This window comes from Amblyraja radiata, chromosome 27 (assembly GCF_010909765.2).
Source record: "Amblyraja radiata isolate CabotCenter1 chromosome 27, sAmbRad1.1.pri, whole genome shotgun sequence".
NCBI lineage: Eukaryota > Metazoa > Chordata > Chondrichthyes > Rajiformes > Rajidae > Amblyraja > Amblyraja radiata.
The window spans coordinates 1,077,382-1,095,457 of NC_045982.1; the positions used below are offsets into that span (position 1 = coordinate 1,077,382).

The 18,076-nt window shown below is 48.8% G+C and overlaps 1 protein-coding gene across 1 annotated transcript; it reads right to left on the minus strand.

The window, feature by feature from the left end:
* Positions 1-337: 337 nt before the first annotated feature.
* On the minus strand, positions 338-17,834 carry LOC116988289 (digestive cysteine proteinase 1-like). Its single transcript, XM_033044849.1, has 11 exons — positions 17,748-17,834; positions 16,432-16,500; positions 11,138-11,230; positions 10,098-10,270; positions 7,850-8,090; positions 6,778-6,976; positions 5,508-5,701; positions 3,906-3,997; positions 2,023-2,184; positions 1,340-1,529; positions 338-811 (listed from the first exon to the last, which is right to left on the minus strand). Exons 1-11 carry the CDS (start codon positions 17,797-17,799, stop codon positions 624-626), a joined length of 1,653 nt encoding a protein of 550 aa, XP_032900740.1. The 5' UTR covers positions 17,800-17,834; the 3' UTR covers positions 338-623.
* Between the last annotated feature and the right edge of the window lie 242 nt (positions 17,835-18,076).

Sequence of the window (18,076 nt, forward strand, 5' to 3'; positions counted from 1 at the left end):
CCGCTGAGTTACTCAAGCACTCTGTGAAACGTCACCTATCCATGTTCTCCACAGATGTTGCCTGACCCGCTGAGTTACTCCAGCATCTTGTGTCTATCATTTGTGGTAATAAAGTTTCTATCAATCAATCAAAAATCAATCAATCATTCACCATTGAGGAAACAGAACCACACAGAAACCACACAGGGGTGGGAGATTGCAATCTTCATGTGGTCCGGCCCTGTTTCAACGAATGCAATCAACCTGGCGTGCACAATCAAATAAAACAAGATGTCCTACAACTTTAGGCTGTGCACGCCACACGCATGAAGAAGAAACCACACGGAGCAGAATTTGGGGATGATTTCACAATGATTTATTAAGGCAAGAATATGAGGTGTGAAGAGTCAGTTATTGCTTCAGCTTGACCACATTTCCATTCTCCAGTTTGGAAATTGTCCCATAGGAGGCGGTAGAGTTGACAAGCTAGTGTATGACGTTCACCAGTCCAACTAAAGCAGGAACACTAACCAAATATAGACTCTATAAGGCATCTCATTGGGGTTTGGCATTTGCCCAGAGATTTTGAGGTAACAATTTCCAAGAGGTGTAGGTTGTGGTGCCCGAGGGTGGCCAACACAAAGTTACTCCAGAGTGACGAAGGTTGCTCCGGTGGTAACGCCACAGTTGTTGTCTCTCATGGCCATCAGTACATACCCGTCGTTGCCCCAGTAGGTGGACCAGGAGTTCTTGATGAGCCAATACGGCTGTTCATTTAGCGTCCCATAACCAACGGCAAGCACAGCATGATCCAAATCCTTATGCGTGTTCCCTGTAGACAGCAACATCACAAGATTCAATGGCTACATGTGCAATGTCCCTCCTCTCACCCACCCACCCTCTATAAACCCCATTCCAAAGAATGGCCAAGCTCCAAATACAGTCCAACCAAAGTCTTATAATAATAATAATGGATGGGATTTATATAGCGCCTTTCTAGAATACTCAAGGCGCTTTACATCGCATTATTCATACATTCCTCAGTCACACTCGGTGGTGGTAAGCTACTTCTGTAGCCACAGCTGCCCTGGGGCAGACTGACGGAAGCGTGGCTGCCAATCTGCACCTACGGCCCCTCCGACCACCACCAATCACTCACACACATTCACACACATTCACACACACAGGCAAAGGTGGGTGAAGTGTCTTGCCCAAGGACACAACGACAGTATGCGCTCCAAGCGGGATTCGAACCGGCTACCTTCCGGTCGCCAGCCGAACACTTAGCCCATTGTGCCATCTGTCGTCCCTTATGGGGCACAAAGCAACAAAGAAACCAAAGTCAACATTGAATACCCACCGCAGTGTGGCTCGTAGTAAACACCGTGGCTATAAAACCAGAACGACTTGTGTGATGCGTCAATGCCGAGAGTCACAGGGCCCTGTTTAAAGATGGCCATTTTTAAGGCCTCAGAGTCTCCTGAAGTGACGTTTGTGTAGCTCTTGATCTTTGCAGTCAGTGTGGACTGGTTATAGTGGCAGAATCCATTCTGAAAATAAATAGCAAGTTGAGAGAAATGAAACACATTAAAGTGCAGAGATCATCAAAAATTAACCAAACTGCAGATGGACCTCAACGAACTGCAGATGCTGGTTTACTTTGGGGCAGACTGGTGGAGCAGCGGGTAGAGCTGCTGCCTCACAGCGCCAGAGACCCGGGTTCGATCCTGACTACGGGTGCTGTATGTAGGATGTTTGTTCGTTCTCCCCGTGACCACGTGGGTTTTCACCGGGCACTCCGGTTTCCTCCCACATTGCAAAGACATGTAGGTTTGTTGGTTAATTGGCTTCCATGAATTGTCCCGAGTGCGTGTGATAGAACTAGTGTAGGGGTGATCGCTGGTCCGCACGGACTTGGTGGGCTGAAGGGCCTTTTTCCACTCTGTATCTCTAAACTAAACACAGAGTGCTGGAGTAAGTCAGCGGGTCAGGATGGTTTCCCACAACACAGTGTAGTGAGGGGCTGTGGGCCTCCGTACTGACCTGGCCCATGTAGGGTCCGTAGGAATCAGCGTCGGCAATCCCCCCGTGCTTCAGGATCCATTCGAACGCGTGCCACTCCAGGCCACCATTACAGCCGTGGTTCCCAAAGCCCCAGGTGCAGTCCATCAGCATTTGTTGGGAGAGAGGGATGAGATATCCTGTCTGAAACAAGAGCAAGATGCCATGTATAGGGGGGGTTGCATGTAAGGTCATCGGGTCAAAGGGCGTGATGCACGGTGCAGCTCAATCCTTCTGGAGGACATGGCAGCCTCCAGCATACACTTAAAACACGAAATGCATACGTTCATCGCTTGTACTCCAGAAGGCGTTGCGTGGCGACAGTATGGGTCGCGGGTCATGCAACCTCCCTATAGCCATGTTCAAGAAGGAACTGCAGATGCTGGAAAATCGAAGGTAGACGAAAATGCTGGAGAAACTCAGCGGGTGCAGCAGCATCTATGGAGCGAAGGAAATAGGCAATGCTTCAAGGTTTCGGCTCGAAACGTTGCCTATTTCCTTCGCTCCATAGATGCTGCCGCACCCGCTGAGTTTCTCCTCCCTATAGCCATGTTTGGAGATACATGCCACAGTGTCCCAGAGTCGACATGAAACATTGGGTAGACACAAAATGCTGGAGTTACTCAGCGAGACAAGCAGCAACTCTGGATAGAAGGAATGGGTGATGTTTCGGGTCGAGACCCTCCTTCAGACTCAAACCGAAGGGTCTCGACCTGAAAAAGGGTCACCCATTCCTTTGCTCCAGAGCTGCTGCCCCTTCTCACTGCTACCGGCGGGCAGGAGCTACAGAAGCCTCTAGTCCCACACCACCAGGTTCAGGAACAGATACATTCCTGCAACCATCAGGTTCATGAACCGACCCACACGACCCTGATCCCACCTCAGCAACGGAACACAACGCACCACATCTTGCACTAACGTGGACTTGTTCACTAACTGTGTTTTGCACCCATGTCTTGCTTTTATAGACTTTTTCTTGTCACTGTTTTGCAGAAATAGTGTGATTGATATTTCTGTGCCGGTGATACTGTGGGCAAGATAGTCGTGGTACCTGTAACCTCACTGCACCCACACATCTGACAGGACTTGACGGCATTTCCTCTCCTTTCATTTGTTGAGTTTCTATGGTGAATCACAAGCAATTGAGGCTGTCCAGAGATGATCAAAGCCCCTAGAATGTTTCAGAGGCTTTGATCTGGGGCAGGTCTTGCTTCCCCTTCACGCGCCTGTTGGGAGATGGAGAAGTTCGGGATCTCTGGATCTTCCCTGTCCCTGCACACCAATGGGAAACTACCCCGTGTGCTGTCTCCACCCAGTGTCCATCTAACAAGCTGTGTTTAGTGTAGGTTAGTTTAGAGATACAGCGTGCTGACCAGCGATCCCCGCACACTAGCACTATCCTACACATACTATGGACAATTTGCAATATTTACCGAAGCCAATTAACCTACGAAACCTGCATGTCTTTGGAGTGTGGGAGGAAACCGGAGCACCCGGAGAAAACCCACGCGGTCACGGGGAGAACGTACAAACTCCACCCATGGTCAGGATCAAACCTGGGTCTCAGGCTGCACCATTGTGCCGTCCTTATTTTCCAAATGCAAGGTAAAGGGGCAATGTTTAAAGGAGATATAAGGGGAAAGTGCACTGGAGACCTGGAACATGCTGCCATGGTGGTGGAGGCCGAGTCGATGGCAGCGTTTAAGATGCTTCTAGACAGGCACACGGATATACAGGGGATGGAGGGATGTGGGTCACATGCAGGCAGAGGAGTTCAGTATTTTACTTGCCGTTATGTTCGGCACGGACATTGTGGGCCGAAGGGCCTGTTCCCATTCTGTACTGTTCTATGTTCCACATCTCACCTTAAGGAAGAGGGCACCTTCCAAAGCACCAGTTGTCCCAAAACTCCAGCAAGAACCACACATGGCTTGGTCTTTGACAGGTGTCACTGCTCCTGAGACAAGTAGAGAGTTCAACTTTAGGATTTATATTCACAGTAACTTCAAACAGATTGGAAGTTCTTCGATGAATTGTTTTAATGAATTTATCAAAGCATTGGAAGTTAAACCATGCATGACTTTAACAGTGAACAGGAGGGCCCTGGGGGGAGTGTTATAGACCAGAGGAATCTGAGTGTAGGTACATGGTTTCCTGAAGGTGGCATCACACAAGTAGGCAGGATGATGACTAAGGTCTTTGACGAGCTGGTTTTCATCTGTCAGGGTATTGAGTATAGAGGTTGGGACATTATGTTATAGTTGCACAAGATGATGTGGGGTCACACTTGGAGTCTGAAGAAGGGTCTCGACCCGAAACATCACCTATTCCTTCTCTCCAGAGATGCTGCCTGCCCCGCTGAGTTACTCCAGCAATTTGTGTCTATCTTGGAGTATTGTGTTCAGTTTGGGTCACCGTGCTACAGGAAATATATCATTAAGCTGGGGAGAATGCAGAGAAGATTTACGAGGATGTCGCCATGTCTCAATAGGGGAGCTTGAGAAAGCTCGGACTTTATTCCTTCAAGAGCAGGAGGCTAAGGGGTGATCTTATTGAGGTGAATAAAATCGTGAGGGGAATAGATAGGGTGAATGCAAAGAGTCTTTTTACCTGGATAATGGAATCTAGAGGGAGTGTTTAAGATGCAAGGGAAATATTTAATACAAACCCGAGGGGCGATATTTTCACACACGGAACGAGCTGGCAAAGGAAATATTTGAGGCAGGTACTATAACAACATCTAAAAGAGTTGGTATTAGTTGATTAGAACAGAGTTCTATCATGATCTTATGTATTCAAGAGAGTTAGATTTAGCTCTTAGGGCTAAGGGAATCTAGGGAGAAAGCAGGAAGGAGGTACAAATTTTTATGATCAGCCGTGATCTGTATCGGGATGTGGATGTAGAATGCGGAAAAGTTCTTGGTACAGCATCACTCAGCACTGGGCAATTAAAAAAAATAATTTCTATCGCCAATTAACCTACAAACCTGCACGTCTTTGGAGTGTGGGAGGAAAGCGAAGATCTTGGAGAAAATCCAAGCAGATCATGGGGAGAACGTACAAACTCCATACAGACAGCACCCGTAGTCAGGATCGAACCAGGGTCCCTGGCGCTGTATTTTGCTGTAAGGCAGCAACTCTACCGCTGCTTCACCGTGATTGCCATATTGAATGGCGGTGTTAGCTCGATCATATAGAATGGCGGTGCTGGCTCGAAGAGCTGAATGGCCTACTCCTGTACCTAGTTTCTACGTTTCTATGATCCAAAAACATGCCAGACCACATGAGGTTCAGAGCACTGGATCTATGGACGGCTCAATTGTAATCATGTATTGTCTTTCCGCTGACTGGTTAGCACGCAACAAAAGCTTTTCACTGTACCTTGCTACACGTGACACTAAACTAAACTATAACTGTAGAATACTGCCCCAGAGAGTTTCAACATGTCTCCACACCGACCCACGTACCATAGAGTCTCCAGTCCACACTCGGGGGGGCCACCACAGACATGTATCGCTCTGTGGGAAAGGGCTGCCCGTTGTTGAGTGCGGATCCCTTCAGCCTTCCTCTCATGGCCGCCACCTCATCCTTAGTCCGGTCAGCAAGGTGGTTGACATCCATTTTATACGACAAGTTTGCCCGGTTCCTCGAGTGGATGTACCTGGAAACAAATTAATCCCGACTGAAAGAGCAGTGGGAGTGAGGCGAGCTTCCCCCACCATCACACCTGCTCCCTTCTTAAGGAGAGAATTGATAAACACAGATATTTAGTGAAACAACTCAACAAGTTCTTCAGTATACAGACGCAAAAAGCTGGAATAGCTCAGCGGGACAGGCAGCATTTCTAGAGAGAAGGAATGGGTGACGTTTCAGTTCCAGACCCTTTTTCAGACATGATCCGAAATGTCACCTATTCTTTCTCTCCAGTGATGCTGCCTGTCCCGCTGAGTTACTCCAGCTTTTTGTGTGTCTTTGGTTTAAACCAGCACCTGCAGTTCCTTCCTACATCTGTAGACTCCATTCCACTAAAAGATACTCAGACAGATACATGGACAGGAAAAGTTTAGAGAGTTATGGGGCAAATGGGGGCAGGTGGGTCTAGCTTAGATAGGGCATGTTGGTGAGGATGGACGTTTTGGGCCGAAGGGCCTGTTTCCGTGCTGTACGACTCTGATGGCAACTCCTTGTGCTTTGCTTGGTTTGGAGTAAGAGCATGTTCCAGGAGATATTCGGCTTGTACACGCTAGAATTTAGAAGATTGAGGGGGGATCTTATAGAAACTTACAAAATTCTTAAGGGGTTGGACAGGCTATATGCAGGAAGATTATTCCCAATGTTGATGAAGTCCAGAACTAGGGGTCACAGTTTAAGGATAAGAGGGAAGTCTTTTAGGACCGAGATGAGAAAATCATTTTTTACACAGAGAGTGGTGAATCTGTGGAATTCTCTGCCACAGAAGGTAGTTGAGGGCAGTTCATTGGCTATATTTAAGAGGGAGTTAGATGTGGCCCTTGTGGCTAAAGGGATCAGAGGGTATGGAGAGAAGGCAGGGATGGGATACCGAGTTGGATGATCAGCCATGATCATATCGAATGGCAGTGCAGGCTCGAAGGGCCGAATGGCCTACTCCTGCACCTATTTTCTATGTTTCTATATGTTTGCTGGATGGCCCCTGTATCTTCAGCCCGCTGGACCTCCCGCAGGGAAGGGTTTCCGAGACTCCCGGTTCAGCTTTACCTCATGTTGTGGGTGAATGCGGTCCTTCTGACCTCATGCTCCACCTCACCCTCCTCATACTCCCTCCCAAACGTCTCCTTGTAATGCCGGAAGATGTGATATGTCCTGTCCTCCTGGTCTGGGCCAACCAAACCTTCCATGGGGTTGGCCAGGATTCGGTGTTCCACCCCCGGGCCTAGGAACCCCCGACAGCTCATGCCTGGAACAAACAGACGGGACAGAGTGAACCTCACCACGTGTGTCCAGCATTCTCCGCGCTTCTGTCACAACCAGAGCAGGAAACACCATCCCCATTAAACCTCCCATTGTACATGAAGATGCAGGTACACAGTCCATTGAAGGTGGAGTCGCAGGTAGATAAGGTGGTCAAAAAGGCTTTTGGCACTTTGGTCTTCATCAGTCAGAGTATTGAGTATAGAAGTTGGGAGGTCATGTTGCAGTTGTAGAAGACGTTGGTGAGGCCACATTTAGAGCATTGTTTGATTGCAAGAATCATTCAATCATTCGTTCAGTTTTGGGCACTGTGTTATAAGAAAGATGTTGTCAAGTTGGAAAGAAAACAGAGAAGATTCATCAGGATGTTGCCAGGACTCGAGGGCCTGAGCTACAGGGAGAAGTTGAGCGGGCTCGGACTCTATTCCTTAGAGCACAGAAGGATGAGGGGTGATCTTATAGAGGCGTGTAAAATCATGAGAGGATTAGACTGGGTAGATGCACAGAGTCTCTTGCCCAGAGTAGGGGAATCAAGAACCAGAGGACACAGTTTTAAGCTGAGGGGGGAAAGATTTAAACGGAACCTGAAGGGTAACCTTTTCACGAAAAAGGGTGGTGGGTGTATGGAACGTGCTGCCGGAGGAGGTAGTTGAGGCAGGGACTATCCCAACGTTTAGACAGGTACATGGATAGAGCAGGTTTGGAGGGATATGGGCCAAACGCAGGCTGGTGGGACTGGTGTAGATGGGGCTTTTTGGTCGGTGTGGGTAAGTTGGGCCAAATGGCCTGTTTCCACACTGTAAGACTCTATGGCACATCTGGACAGACCCACATCTGGATGGGCAGCTGCAGGATTTACCTTCAGGCACCTGGAAGACGCTGGGGTCGATCTGGTAGCGCATGGTGTGATAGTCCACCTCGTACTTGTCGTAGTGTGAGCCGAGCAGGGTGTTGTAGCCCTTCATCTCATAGTGGACGGGCACTGGGCCCAGCGGGGAGGCAGATACCCACATGGTGTACTTGTTCTTTTTCTCATTCACGTAAATAATCTGTTGCCACACGGAGCACTGACGACCACGATAATCCTCCTCCTTTATAAACTGAAAGACAAATCATCATACATCACATAAACTGGCCCTTCAGCTCACCTTGTCCATGCTCAAGGGGTTGGACAGGCTAGATGCAGGAAGATTGTTCCCGATGTTGGGGAAGTCAAGAACAAGGGGTCACAGTTTAAGGATAAGGGGGAAATCTTTTAGGACCGAGATGAGGAAAACATTTTTCACACACAGTGGTGAATCTGTGGAATTCTCTGCCACAGAAGGAAGTTGAGGCCAGTTCATTGGCTATATTTAAGAGGGAGTTAGATGTGGCCCTTGTGGCTAAAGGGATCAGGGGGTATGGAGAGAAGGCAGGTACGGGATACTGAGTTGGATGATCAGCCATGATCATATTAAATGGCGGTGCAGGCTCGAAGGGCCGAATGGCCTACTCCTGCACCTATTTTCTATGTTTCTAACAAATGCTGGAGTAACTCAGTGGGACGGGCAGCATCTCTGGGGAGAAGGAGTGGGTGACGTTTCGGGTCGAGACCCTTCTTCAGACTGACTCATCGGCCCACCTTGTCTGTGCTAACCAAGTTGACACACTGGACAGGTCCCGTTTAGTTTAGTTTAGAGATACAGCACAGAATCTGGTCCTACACTCTACCAAGCTGATTCACCTACAAACCTGCACGTCTTTGGAATGTGGGAGGAAACTGGAGCACCCGGAGAAAACCCACGCAGTTACAGGAAGAACGTGCAAACTCCGTATGGACAGCACTCGTAATCAGGACCGACTCCAGTCTCTATCGCTGCACCACCGTGACCGAATGTCTTTTAAAAGTCATAATTGTAACCATTTCTGTAGCTTCCCCTGGCAGCTCTCTCCAGATACGGACTACCCTCTGAGTGACAAAATTGCCCTTAAGGCCCCTCTCAAATCTCTCCCCTCTCACCTTAAGACTGAACCCTCTAGTTTTAGAATCCTCTACCCTGGGGTAGCCTATACCAACTTTCCCTGGGTCTCCAGCCCACAAGCCCAGGTAACATCCACTGATAAATGACAGGACCAGTTAGTCCATGCCAACCACAAGCACTCATTTACAGAAAACCTACATTAATCCCATCTCAATATTCCCACATTTATAAATTCATAAGATCTAGGAGCAGAATGAGGCCATTCGGCCCAAGTCTACTCCGCCATTCAATCATGGCTGATCTATCTCTCCCTCCAAACCCCATTCTCCTGCCTTCTCCCCGGAACTCCTGACACCGGTACTGATCAAGAACCTATCCATCTCTGCCTTAAAAATATCCATTGACTTGGCCTCCACAGCCCTCTGTGGCAATGAGTTCCACAGATTCACCACCCTCTGATTAAAGAAATTCCTCCTCACTTTGCTAAAAGAACGCCCTTTAATTCCGAGACTATGACCTTTGGTCCTAAACTGTCCCACTAGTGGAAACATTCTCTCCACATCCACCCTATCCATTACCATCAACCTCTCCCAGATTGTATCTCTGCCCATATATTAAAGATAATATTCAGTGTCCAATGAATCCATTGTGTCTTTGGGATGTAGGAGGATACCAGAGCACCTCACCTCACCAGGTGTAAACTCCACGCACACCCTCCCACAGGTCGGGATTGAACCTAGGTCTCTGGAACTTTGGGCAGTAAAGGGCCTGTTCCACTTATGCGACCTTTGCTGGCACCCGTGATAGGTCCCGAAACTTTCAAGGTTGAAAATTCAGCGGCGACCAGAAAGACGCTACAACTCTTTAGTGACCGCTCACGACCATAGGAGACCTCTCATGACCTTACAGCCTGTATCTCCGTGAGAGGTCTCCCTCCTATGGTTGTGAGAGGTCTCCAAAGAGTCGTAGCGTCTTTCTAGTCACCACTGAATTTTCAACATGTTGAATATTTCGGCGACCTATCACGGGTGCAGGCAGTCGCCTGTAAAGGTCGCGTAAGTGGGACAGGCCATTAGCACTACCCGCTACGCCATCGTGGCTCCGTCATCCAGATTCCAAAACATGGTCAGGGTTAAAGTTTCTTACCTTAAAATCTTCCAGATTGGGAAAGACGGACTGTGGAAGGATGGGGTCGTCAATGGTTCCATTCACTTGGAAACATTTCATGACATTTGTCTCGGTTTCTGTCGTCTCTGGTGAAATCTTGTAACTTATTCCAGCTGGTTCCTCAAACCCGCGCTGCAGCGTAATCACTTGACCTGGTGAGGTGCGGAAAATCCTTGTTACTCCAAGTTAAGACGCAGGAAACGGCCATTTGGCCCATCGGGTCCATGCGGTCTCTATGTTAAGCCATCTTGTCCGTCCCATTCCCTCTCTTCTTGTTTCGCTTATTTCCCTGTACACCGAGTCCACACGGACCAGCGATCCCCACAAACAATCACTATTCACACGCGAGGGACAATTTACAATTATACCAATTAACCTACACGACCCCGCTTGTCTTTGGAGTGTGGGGGGAATCCGGAGATCCCGGGGAAAAATCGCGCAGGTCACGGGGAGAACGTACAAGCTCTGTACAGACAGCGCTCATAGTCAGGATCGAACCCGGGTCTCTGGCGCTGTGGGGCAGCGACTCTCCGCTGTGCCACCGTGTCATCCTCAGTCTGAAAGGTCTTCCCTCTCCCATCGGGCAAGAGGTACAGAAACGAACCATCATATCACCAACCAGAGAGTGATGCTGAACTACTATCTACCTCATTGGGAACTCTCGGACTATCTTTGATCGGGATTTACTGGCTTTACCTTGCACTAAACATTATTCCCTTATCCTGTATCTGTACACTGTGGACGGCTCGATTGTAATCATGTATCGTCTTTCCGCTGACTGGCTAGCACGCAACAAAAGCTTTTCATTGTACCTCGGTACACGTGACAATAAACTAAACTCAAACTCGAACTGAAAGATGTTGCAGCATAAACCGGCGTCTGATCAATGTGCACATTTCCCCCATAACCGTGAGGTCAGTAAGTGAAGCAGTGTGTGTTAGATGGGGCTGAGTCAGTCCATACTGTGCAGGTCAGTAACGGAAGCAGTGTGTGATGGATGGGGCTGAGTCAGTCCATACCGTGGTAGTACTCGATGCGGCTGACATTCCCAGAGCGGTTGTACCAGGCTTCAAACGGCTCCTCAATCTCCGCGTACGGCAGTGAGAAGATTCCTGGGAACACAACTACACTTAACACACACGGAAATAAATATCACTAGCGGATGGAAAACATAGAACCTCCTGCACATCTCAATGTAGATCCATCAGGCAACTGAACCATCCCACCACAACCAGAGAGCAATCCTGAAGGTCAAAGGTCAAAAACTTTATTTGCCATTTGTGCTTACACACATAGGAACTCTTGTGCGGTTATTCAGAGAGTCAAGTCAAGTCAAGTCAAATTAAAAATTAAAAAGACACACAGAAGACACATAATCTATAAAAACATATACTACTCTAGAAATAAAAAAAGAAAATGCCTAAAACCCTATATAAAGGGGAAAGTGAGAGCATTGTAACTTGCACAAACCCTATATCAGGACATCAGTTCATTTTGTTTTGGCCAAGAGTCTCACTGTTGCAGGGAAGAAGCTCTTAAAAAAGCGTGTTCTGTTTGTGGCGATGCTGTCCGCTCGTCTGTGCCTGAGGTTGTATGTGGTTTTTGTGTTTGAGCAGGGAGTGAGCTGGATGTAGTGTGTCTCTGATGATTCTCTCTGCTCTTTTTTGACAGCGCTGTGTGTAGATTGTGTCCATGGAGGGGAGTTCAGTTCTGATGATCCTCTCTGCAGTCTTTATGACTCTTTGCAGAGCCTTCCTCTCTGTCTGTGTGGTGTTTCCATACCACACCGTGATGCCTGTGGTGAGGATGCTCTCTACCAGTCCTTTGTAGACCTGGGTGAGAGGGCGACAGTGCAGACCAGCTTTTCTGAGCAGCCTGATGAAGTACAGTCTCTGCTGGGCTTTTTTCACTGTGGCTGCAGTGTTCAAAGTCCAGTTCAGATCTGATGTTACTTGTAATCCCAGGTATCTGTAACTGTCAGCCCTCTCCGCCACAGTCCCCTTGATGATGAGGGGCTGCAGGGGGGCTGAACTACTATCTACCTCTTTGGTGACCCTCACACTATCCTTGATCAGACGTTGCCGGCTTTACCTTGCACTAAACATGACTCCCTTGTCATGTATCTGTATACTGTAAATGGTTCGATTGTAATCATGTGTTGTCTTTCCGCTGACTGGTTAGCAGACAACTAAAGCTTTTCTCTGTACCTCGGTACATGTGTCAATAAACTAAACTGAACTGATATTTAACCAAGCATATTCTATTGTGGAAAAATAAATACCATGTATTTGGCAGGAAAGTATTTGACATGCTTATTCTCAATGGGAAAGGTATCGAGTGCAAACATTGGAACATCATGATGAATTAAAAGGACACAGAGTGCTGGAGTAACTCAGCGGGTCAGGCAGCATCTGTGGAGAACATGGATAGGTGATGTTTTGGGTCAATATCCAATACAAAGTATTGAATAAAGATAAAGGGTATCCTGTATCTGTACACTGTGGACGGCTCGATTGTAATTATCTATTATTATATAAAACTCTCGCCCCAGATTCCGAAACGGAACTCCGTCCGGCTGCCTGCCTGCCTTTCGATTCGTTCCCGCCGTGCGATGTCACAATGCCCGATGCTCGCAGACGTCCAATCGCGATGCCCGAGGCTCGCAGACGTCCAATCGGAATGGATCCATTTACATGTACGGCTTCCGGCCTGGCTTCCGGCCACATTTCTTCCATTGATTCCCTGCAACTCCGAAACCAGACGCAGAATCGCCGACATCTTTTCCATTTCGGTAGAGATTTCACTTTTCTTTCTAAGTATCCGCTCCTCATTACATTCCGTCGTGTTTAAGTACACGTTTTTAATCAAATCCTTCCCCCCCCCCCCCCCAAATATTTCAAAACTAAACTGGCTTCTCACTCATAGATTCAGCTTCAGCCCCAGCCCCTGCTGAACGTTCCATCGTGTGATGTCACAATGCCCAATGCTCACAGATGTCCAATTGGAATGTATTCATTTACATATGCCTATGCAGGAGCCCCAGCCCATGGTGAACGTTCCATCGTGTGATGTCACAATGCCCAATGCTCAAAGACATTGTTGCCATAGAGGGAGTACAGAGAAGGTTCACCAGACTGATTCCTGGGATGTCAGAACTTTCAAATGAAGAAAGACTGGATAGACTCGCCTTGTACTCACTAGATTTTAGAAGATTGAGGGGGTATCTTATAGAAACGCTTAAAATTCTTAAGGGGTTGGACAGGCTAGATGCAGGAAGATTGTTCCGGATGTTGGGGAAGACCAGAACAAGGGGTCAAAGTTTAAGGATAAGGGGGAACGCTGAATCGCCGACATCTTTTCCATTTTGGTAGAGATTTCACTTTTCTTTCTAAGTATCCGTTCCTCATTACATTTCGACGTGTTTAAGTGTACGTTTTTAATCAAATCCTAACCCCCCCCCCCCCCCCCCCCAATATTTCAAAACTAAACTGGCTTCACACCCACAGAAGCTTCACCAGCCCCAGCCCCTGCTGAACGTTCCATCGTGTGATGTCACAATGCCCAATGCTCAAAGACATCGTTGCCATAGAGAGGGATTACAGAGAAGGTTCACCAGGCTGATTCCTGTTATGTCAGAACTTTCAACACTTAAAAGTGTAATTCCCCAACGCAAAAGTGTAATGCCTCCTCCCCCCCCCCCCACCCCCCCCAGTTTTTGAAATAAAAACTGGCTTCTCACCCATACAAGCAGCCATTTCGGTAGACATTTCACTTTCCCTTCCAGCTATCCACTCCTCATTACATTTCGTTATGTTTATGTCCATTTTTTTCATTAAAACCTTCTCCTCCCCCCCCCCCCCCCCTCACTCATTTTGTCGCCTCCTGCTGGCCAGCGACCATAACGGCTGCTGGCGCCCGCAGCAAACCCTCACGCAACGCCATTTAAAAACGGCCTTTCGGGAACGGCTCTACTTCGAGGACCACGTCTCCCGTGGGGGCTGTGGGTAGGCAACGGCTGCGTTGGGGCATTACACTTTTAAGGCTCTGTGTGTGGGGATGCTTCGTGTGTGTGATGCCGCCCCGCCACCCTCCCCCTCCCCCCCCCCCCCCCCCCGCGTTGCCGAGATGGACCCGACTTCGACGACTTCAAGATACGCTATTTTAAGACGGCCGGAACCTGACTTCGACGACCACATCTCCGCTGGGGGCTACAGGTAGGGAACGGTCTTTATACACTTTTCCAACTCTGTGTGTGGGGGTGGTTAGTGTGTGTGATGCCGCCCCCCACCCCCCCCCAGTGGGGGCTACGGGTAGGGAACGGCTGCGTTGGCTAAAGGGATCAGGGGTTATGGAGAGAAGGCAGGTACATCACTCCCCCTACCGCTCCCTCCCTCCCCACTCTTCCACTTCCCTCCCCCTTCCTCTCCACTCTCCCTCCCCACTCTTTCCCCTCTCTCCCCCACCCCTCTCCCTCCTCCCCATCTTCCCCATCTTCCCTCCCCGAAATCTCTCTCCCCATCTCTCACCCCCTACCCCGCTCTCCTTTCCCTCCCAAATCTATCCCGTTTCCTCCTCCTCCTCTCCCCTCCCTCCCCTCTTCTCAACCCCCCACCCCCCCGCAAACGCCGTTGGGGAAACAGACCCAACGGGTCTGCACTTGGTCTAGTATATATTAAATCTTTCTGATGACTGGGTAGCACGCAACAAAACAAGTTTTTTGGGACAATAAACTAAACTAGAAATAAACAAAATATGCAGGAAGTTGAGAGGCCAAAATCACTATCATATTTCGACCACCATTCTAATGAGTATAAAGTTAGATGAAAGTGGGGAAAACTTGTAGATAAAGAGGAATAGATCAGGTAGATGCACAGAGTCTCTCGCCCAGAGTAGGGGAATCATGGACAGGTGACATAGGTTTAAGGTGAAGGGGAAAAGATGGAATAGGAATGTTGTATGATTTTAAAGCAACAGTGCAGGCACAGAAAATATTGCACCAAGGGTCTGGATGGACGTTGTTACAGAGAGGTCTATCCGGGTTAGAAGCAGCTCACCACTAGCCCACTGCGATATGCAAGCAAGTTTATTGATATAGCACATTTTAGCAACAAGGCAGTTCAAAGTGCTTTACACAAAGCGTTAAAAAGCAATTAAACGCAATTCAAGTCATTAAAAAGAATTGAAAATAACACAAGTTAAAATAGAATAAGACGTATAAAATACAAGAATAAAAATTACAGTGCAGCGTTAGAAATGAATAATTATTTAATTTAACTAAAATTTAAAGTAATTAAAATAAGGCAGCAACACACTGGAATTCCCCTTAAGCCGATTATTGTGTCACCTCGTTACAATTTATTATCTGGGGCAGGAGATTGCAACCTTCACGTGGTCCGCCCTGTTTCGACCAATGCAATCAACCTGGCGTGCACAATCAAGTAAGATCAAATAGAACAAGTTGTCCTACAAGTTTAGGCTGTGCACGCCATACGCAAGAAGAATAACTAATGATCAGATTAAAGCTCACACCACACCCGCAATGATAAATACAAGAGCTCAGCATCTCCATTTAAAAAACAATTGCACCTCATTCCATGAACTTTATTTTAAATTAAAGGACTGAGAGGCAGGGGAGAGGGAGACTCTCTTACTGATAGGGTAAGGTGTGAAAACGACAGATCAAAGCAGACGATGTTAAGAAAATGTAGAATGGTACATTGTTAACTGAGGGAAAGGTGCCAACCATATGATGAACATATGATGAGGATTTATAGCGCTGGGCCTATACTCACTGGAGTTTAGAAGGAAGAGGGGAGAACTCATTGAAACTTGCCGAATAGTGAAAGGCCTGGATCGAGTGGATGTGGAGAGGATATTTCCACTAATGGGAGAGTCTAGGACCAGAGGGCACAGCCTCAGAATAAAAGGACATTCCCTTGGGAAGGAGATGAGGAGGAATTTCTTTAGTCAGAGGGTGGTGAATCTGTGGAACTCATTGCCACAGAAGGCCATGGAGGCCAAGTCAGTGGATATTTTTAAGGCAGAAATAGACATATTCTTGATTAGTGCGGGTGTCAGGGGTTACGGGGAGACGGCAGGAGAATGGAGTTAGGAGGGAGAGATAGATCAGCCATGATTGAATGGTGGAGTCGACTTGATGGGCCGAATGGCCTAATTCTGCTCCTATCCCTTATGACCTTCTAAACAGGCTGTGTGAGAGTCGGGATGAGTTTGGGCATTGGCAAGGTGTAGCCAACAGATGGCAACACTGGCGAGGCAGAGTGGGCACCTGGTCGCTCCAGCAGTTACTTACCTGACACATGGTAAACGTCAGGAAAACTCGGCGGCAGCAGCAGCGGCTTCCACGGCTCGGTGGCGAGAACTGGTGGCGGCAATAGATGTAAACACGAGTTACAGCGAGAAACAGCAACTTACAATCCATCTATTATTGTGTAGGGGGCAACTGTCTGCACATGCTGGCCTTGTCCACACTAAATGCTGGAGTAACAAAGATAGTCACAAAATGCTGCAGTAACGAGGGAACACTTTTTCTCAGAGAGTTGTGAGTCTGTGGAATTCTCTGCCTCAGAGGGCGGTGGAGGCCGGCTCTCTGGATACTTTCAAGAGAGAGCTAGATAGGGCTCTTAAAGATAGCGGAGTCGGGGGATATGGGGAGAAGGCAGGAACGGGGTACTGATTGGGGATGATCAGCCATGATCACATTGAATGGCGGTGCTGGCTCGAAGGGCTGAATGGCCTCCTCCTGCACCTATTGTCTATTGTCACTCAAAGATAGACACCAAGCGCTGGAATAACTCAGCGGGACAGGTGATGAAACGTCACCCATTCCTTCTCTCCAGAGATGGTTCCTGTCCCGCTGAGTTACTCCAGCACTCTCCGTCTCCACTCCAGCATCTGCAGTTCCTTCACTCACAAGGCAGAATGGTCGTTTAGAATCAATCTATTGCGTTAACCCGTGACCTGAACGCCCAATGCGCTGGTCAAGGAGGAAGATGCCCACACTGGGCGGGAGGTGGATGTGGACAGGTTACAGTCCCCGCTCCACGAAGGCCGAGTGTCTTGGTTTGGACAAGGAGCTGTAGATGCTGGAATCTGGAGCTAAATACAAAGTGCTGGAGGAGGAACTCCGCGGGTCGGGCAGCGTCTATGGAGACTAAGCGCTGAACATTAGACCGGAGTTAGACCGCGCTCAGCTCAACTCCAGGGGAGGAGAGGGGGTTATACATGTCACCGTTCAGCCCCTCTCCCTCGGGGGTGGTTAGCTCTAACTCTAAGCCATAAACGAACTCTAAACTCTAAACCACTGCTCCACATACTTTTTGAGGGTGCGTCAAGCGCTCTTGTCCCCTCGCCAACCTCTGTCCCCTTCTCCCTCTCTCTCCCTCCCTTTCTCTCTCCCACCCTCTCTCTCCCTCTCTCTCTCCCTCTCACTCTCTCCCTATCTCTCCCTCTCTCCCCCTCTCCCTCTCTCCCCCTCTCCCTCCCCCTCTCTCCCTCTCTCTCTCCCTCTCACCCTCTCTCCCCCTCTACCTCCCTCTCTCTCTCTCTCCCTCTCTCCCCACTCCCTCCCTCTCTCTCTCCCACCCCCCTCTCTCCTCCAGCGGGTACCTGTGACTGTGTTGAGCAGGAGCAGCGCTGCCGTGCGCACCGCCGGCCCCATCACCTCTCACTGCCCGGTTCTGTGCGCCGCGGGGAGGGCGCGGATCGCTGGCTGCCCGCCCGGGGGCGGCGCTCCCTCACACACCGGCTGCCAATCCGGACCATGTCTGTACCGGTCCCCACCCCGGGGAGGCGGCCGTTCAGCCCGTCCCGCCGCACATAGACCACGCCCTGCATTCACTCAGCCTGTCCACAGATGCTGCCCGACCCGCTGAGTTCCTACAGCACTTTGTGTCCATCTTCGGTGTAAACCAGCATCTGCAGTTCCTTCCTAAACA

What these genes read in the sequence shown, in the direction of transcription:
- LOC116988289 (XM_033044849.1), bottom strand. Translation starts at nt 17,799, where the DNA reads ATGGGGCCGGCGGTGCGCACGGCAGCGCTGCTCCTGCTCAACACAGTC. An exon ending in CCGCATCGAGTACTACCACG is followed by an intron (nt 10,271 to 11,137) that starts GTATGGACTGAC and finishes GCACCTCACCAG; the next exon opens with GTCAAGTGATTACGCTGCAG. An exon ending in CCAATCTGGAAGATTTTAAG is followed by an intron (nt 8,091 to 10,097) that starts GTAAGAAACTTT and finishes TTTGTCTTTCAG; the next exon opens with TTTATAAAGGAGGAGGATTA.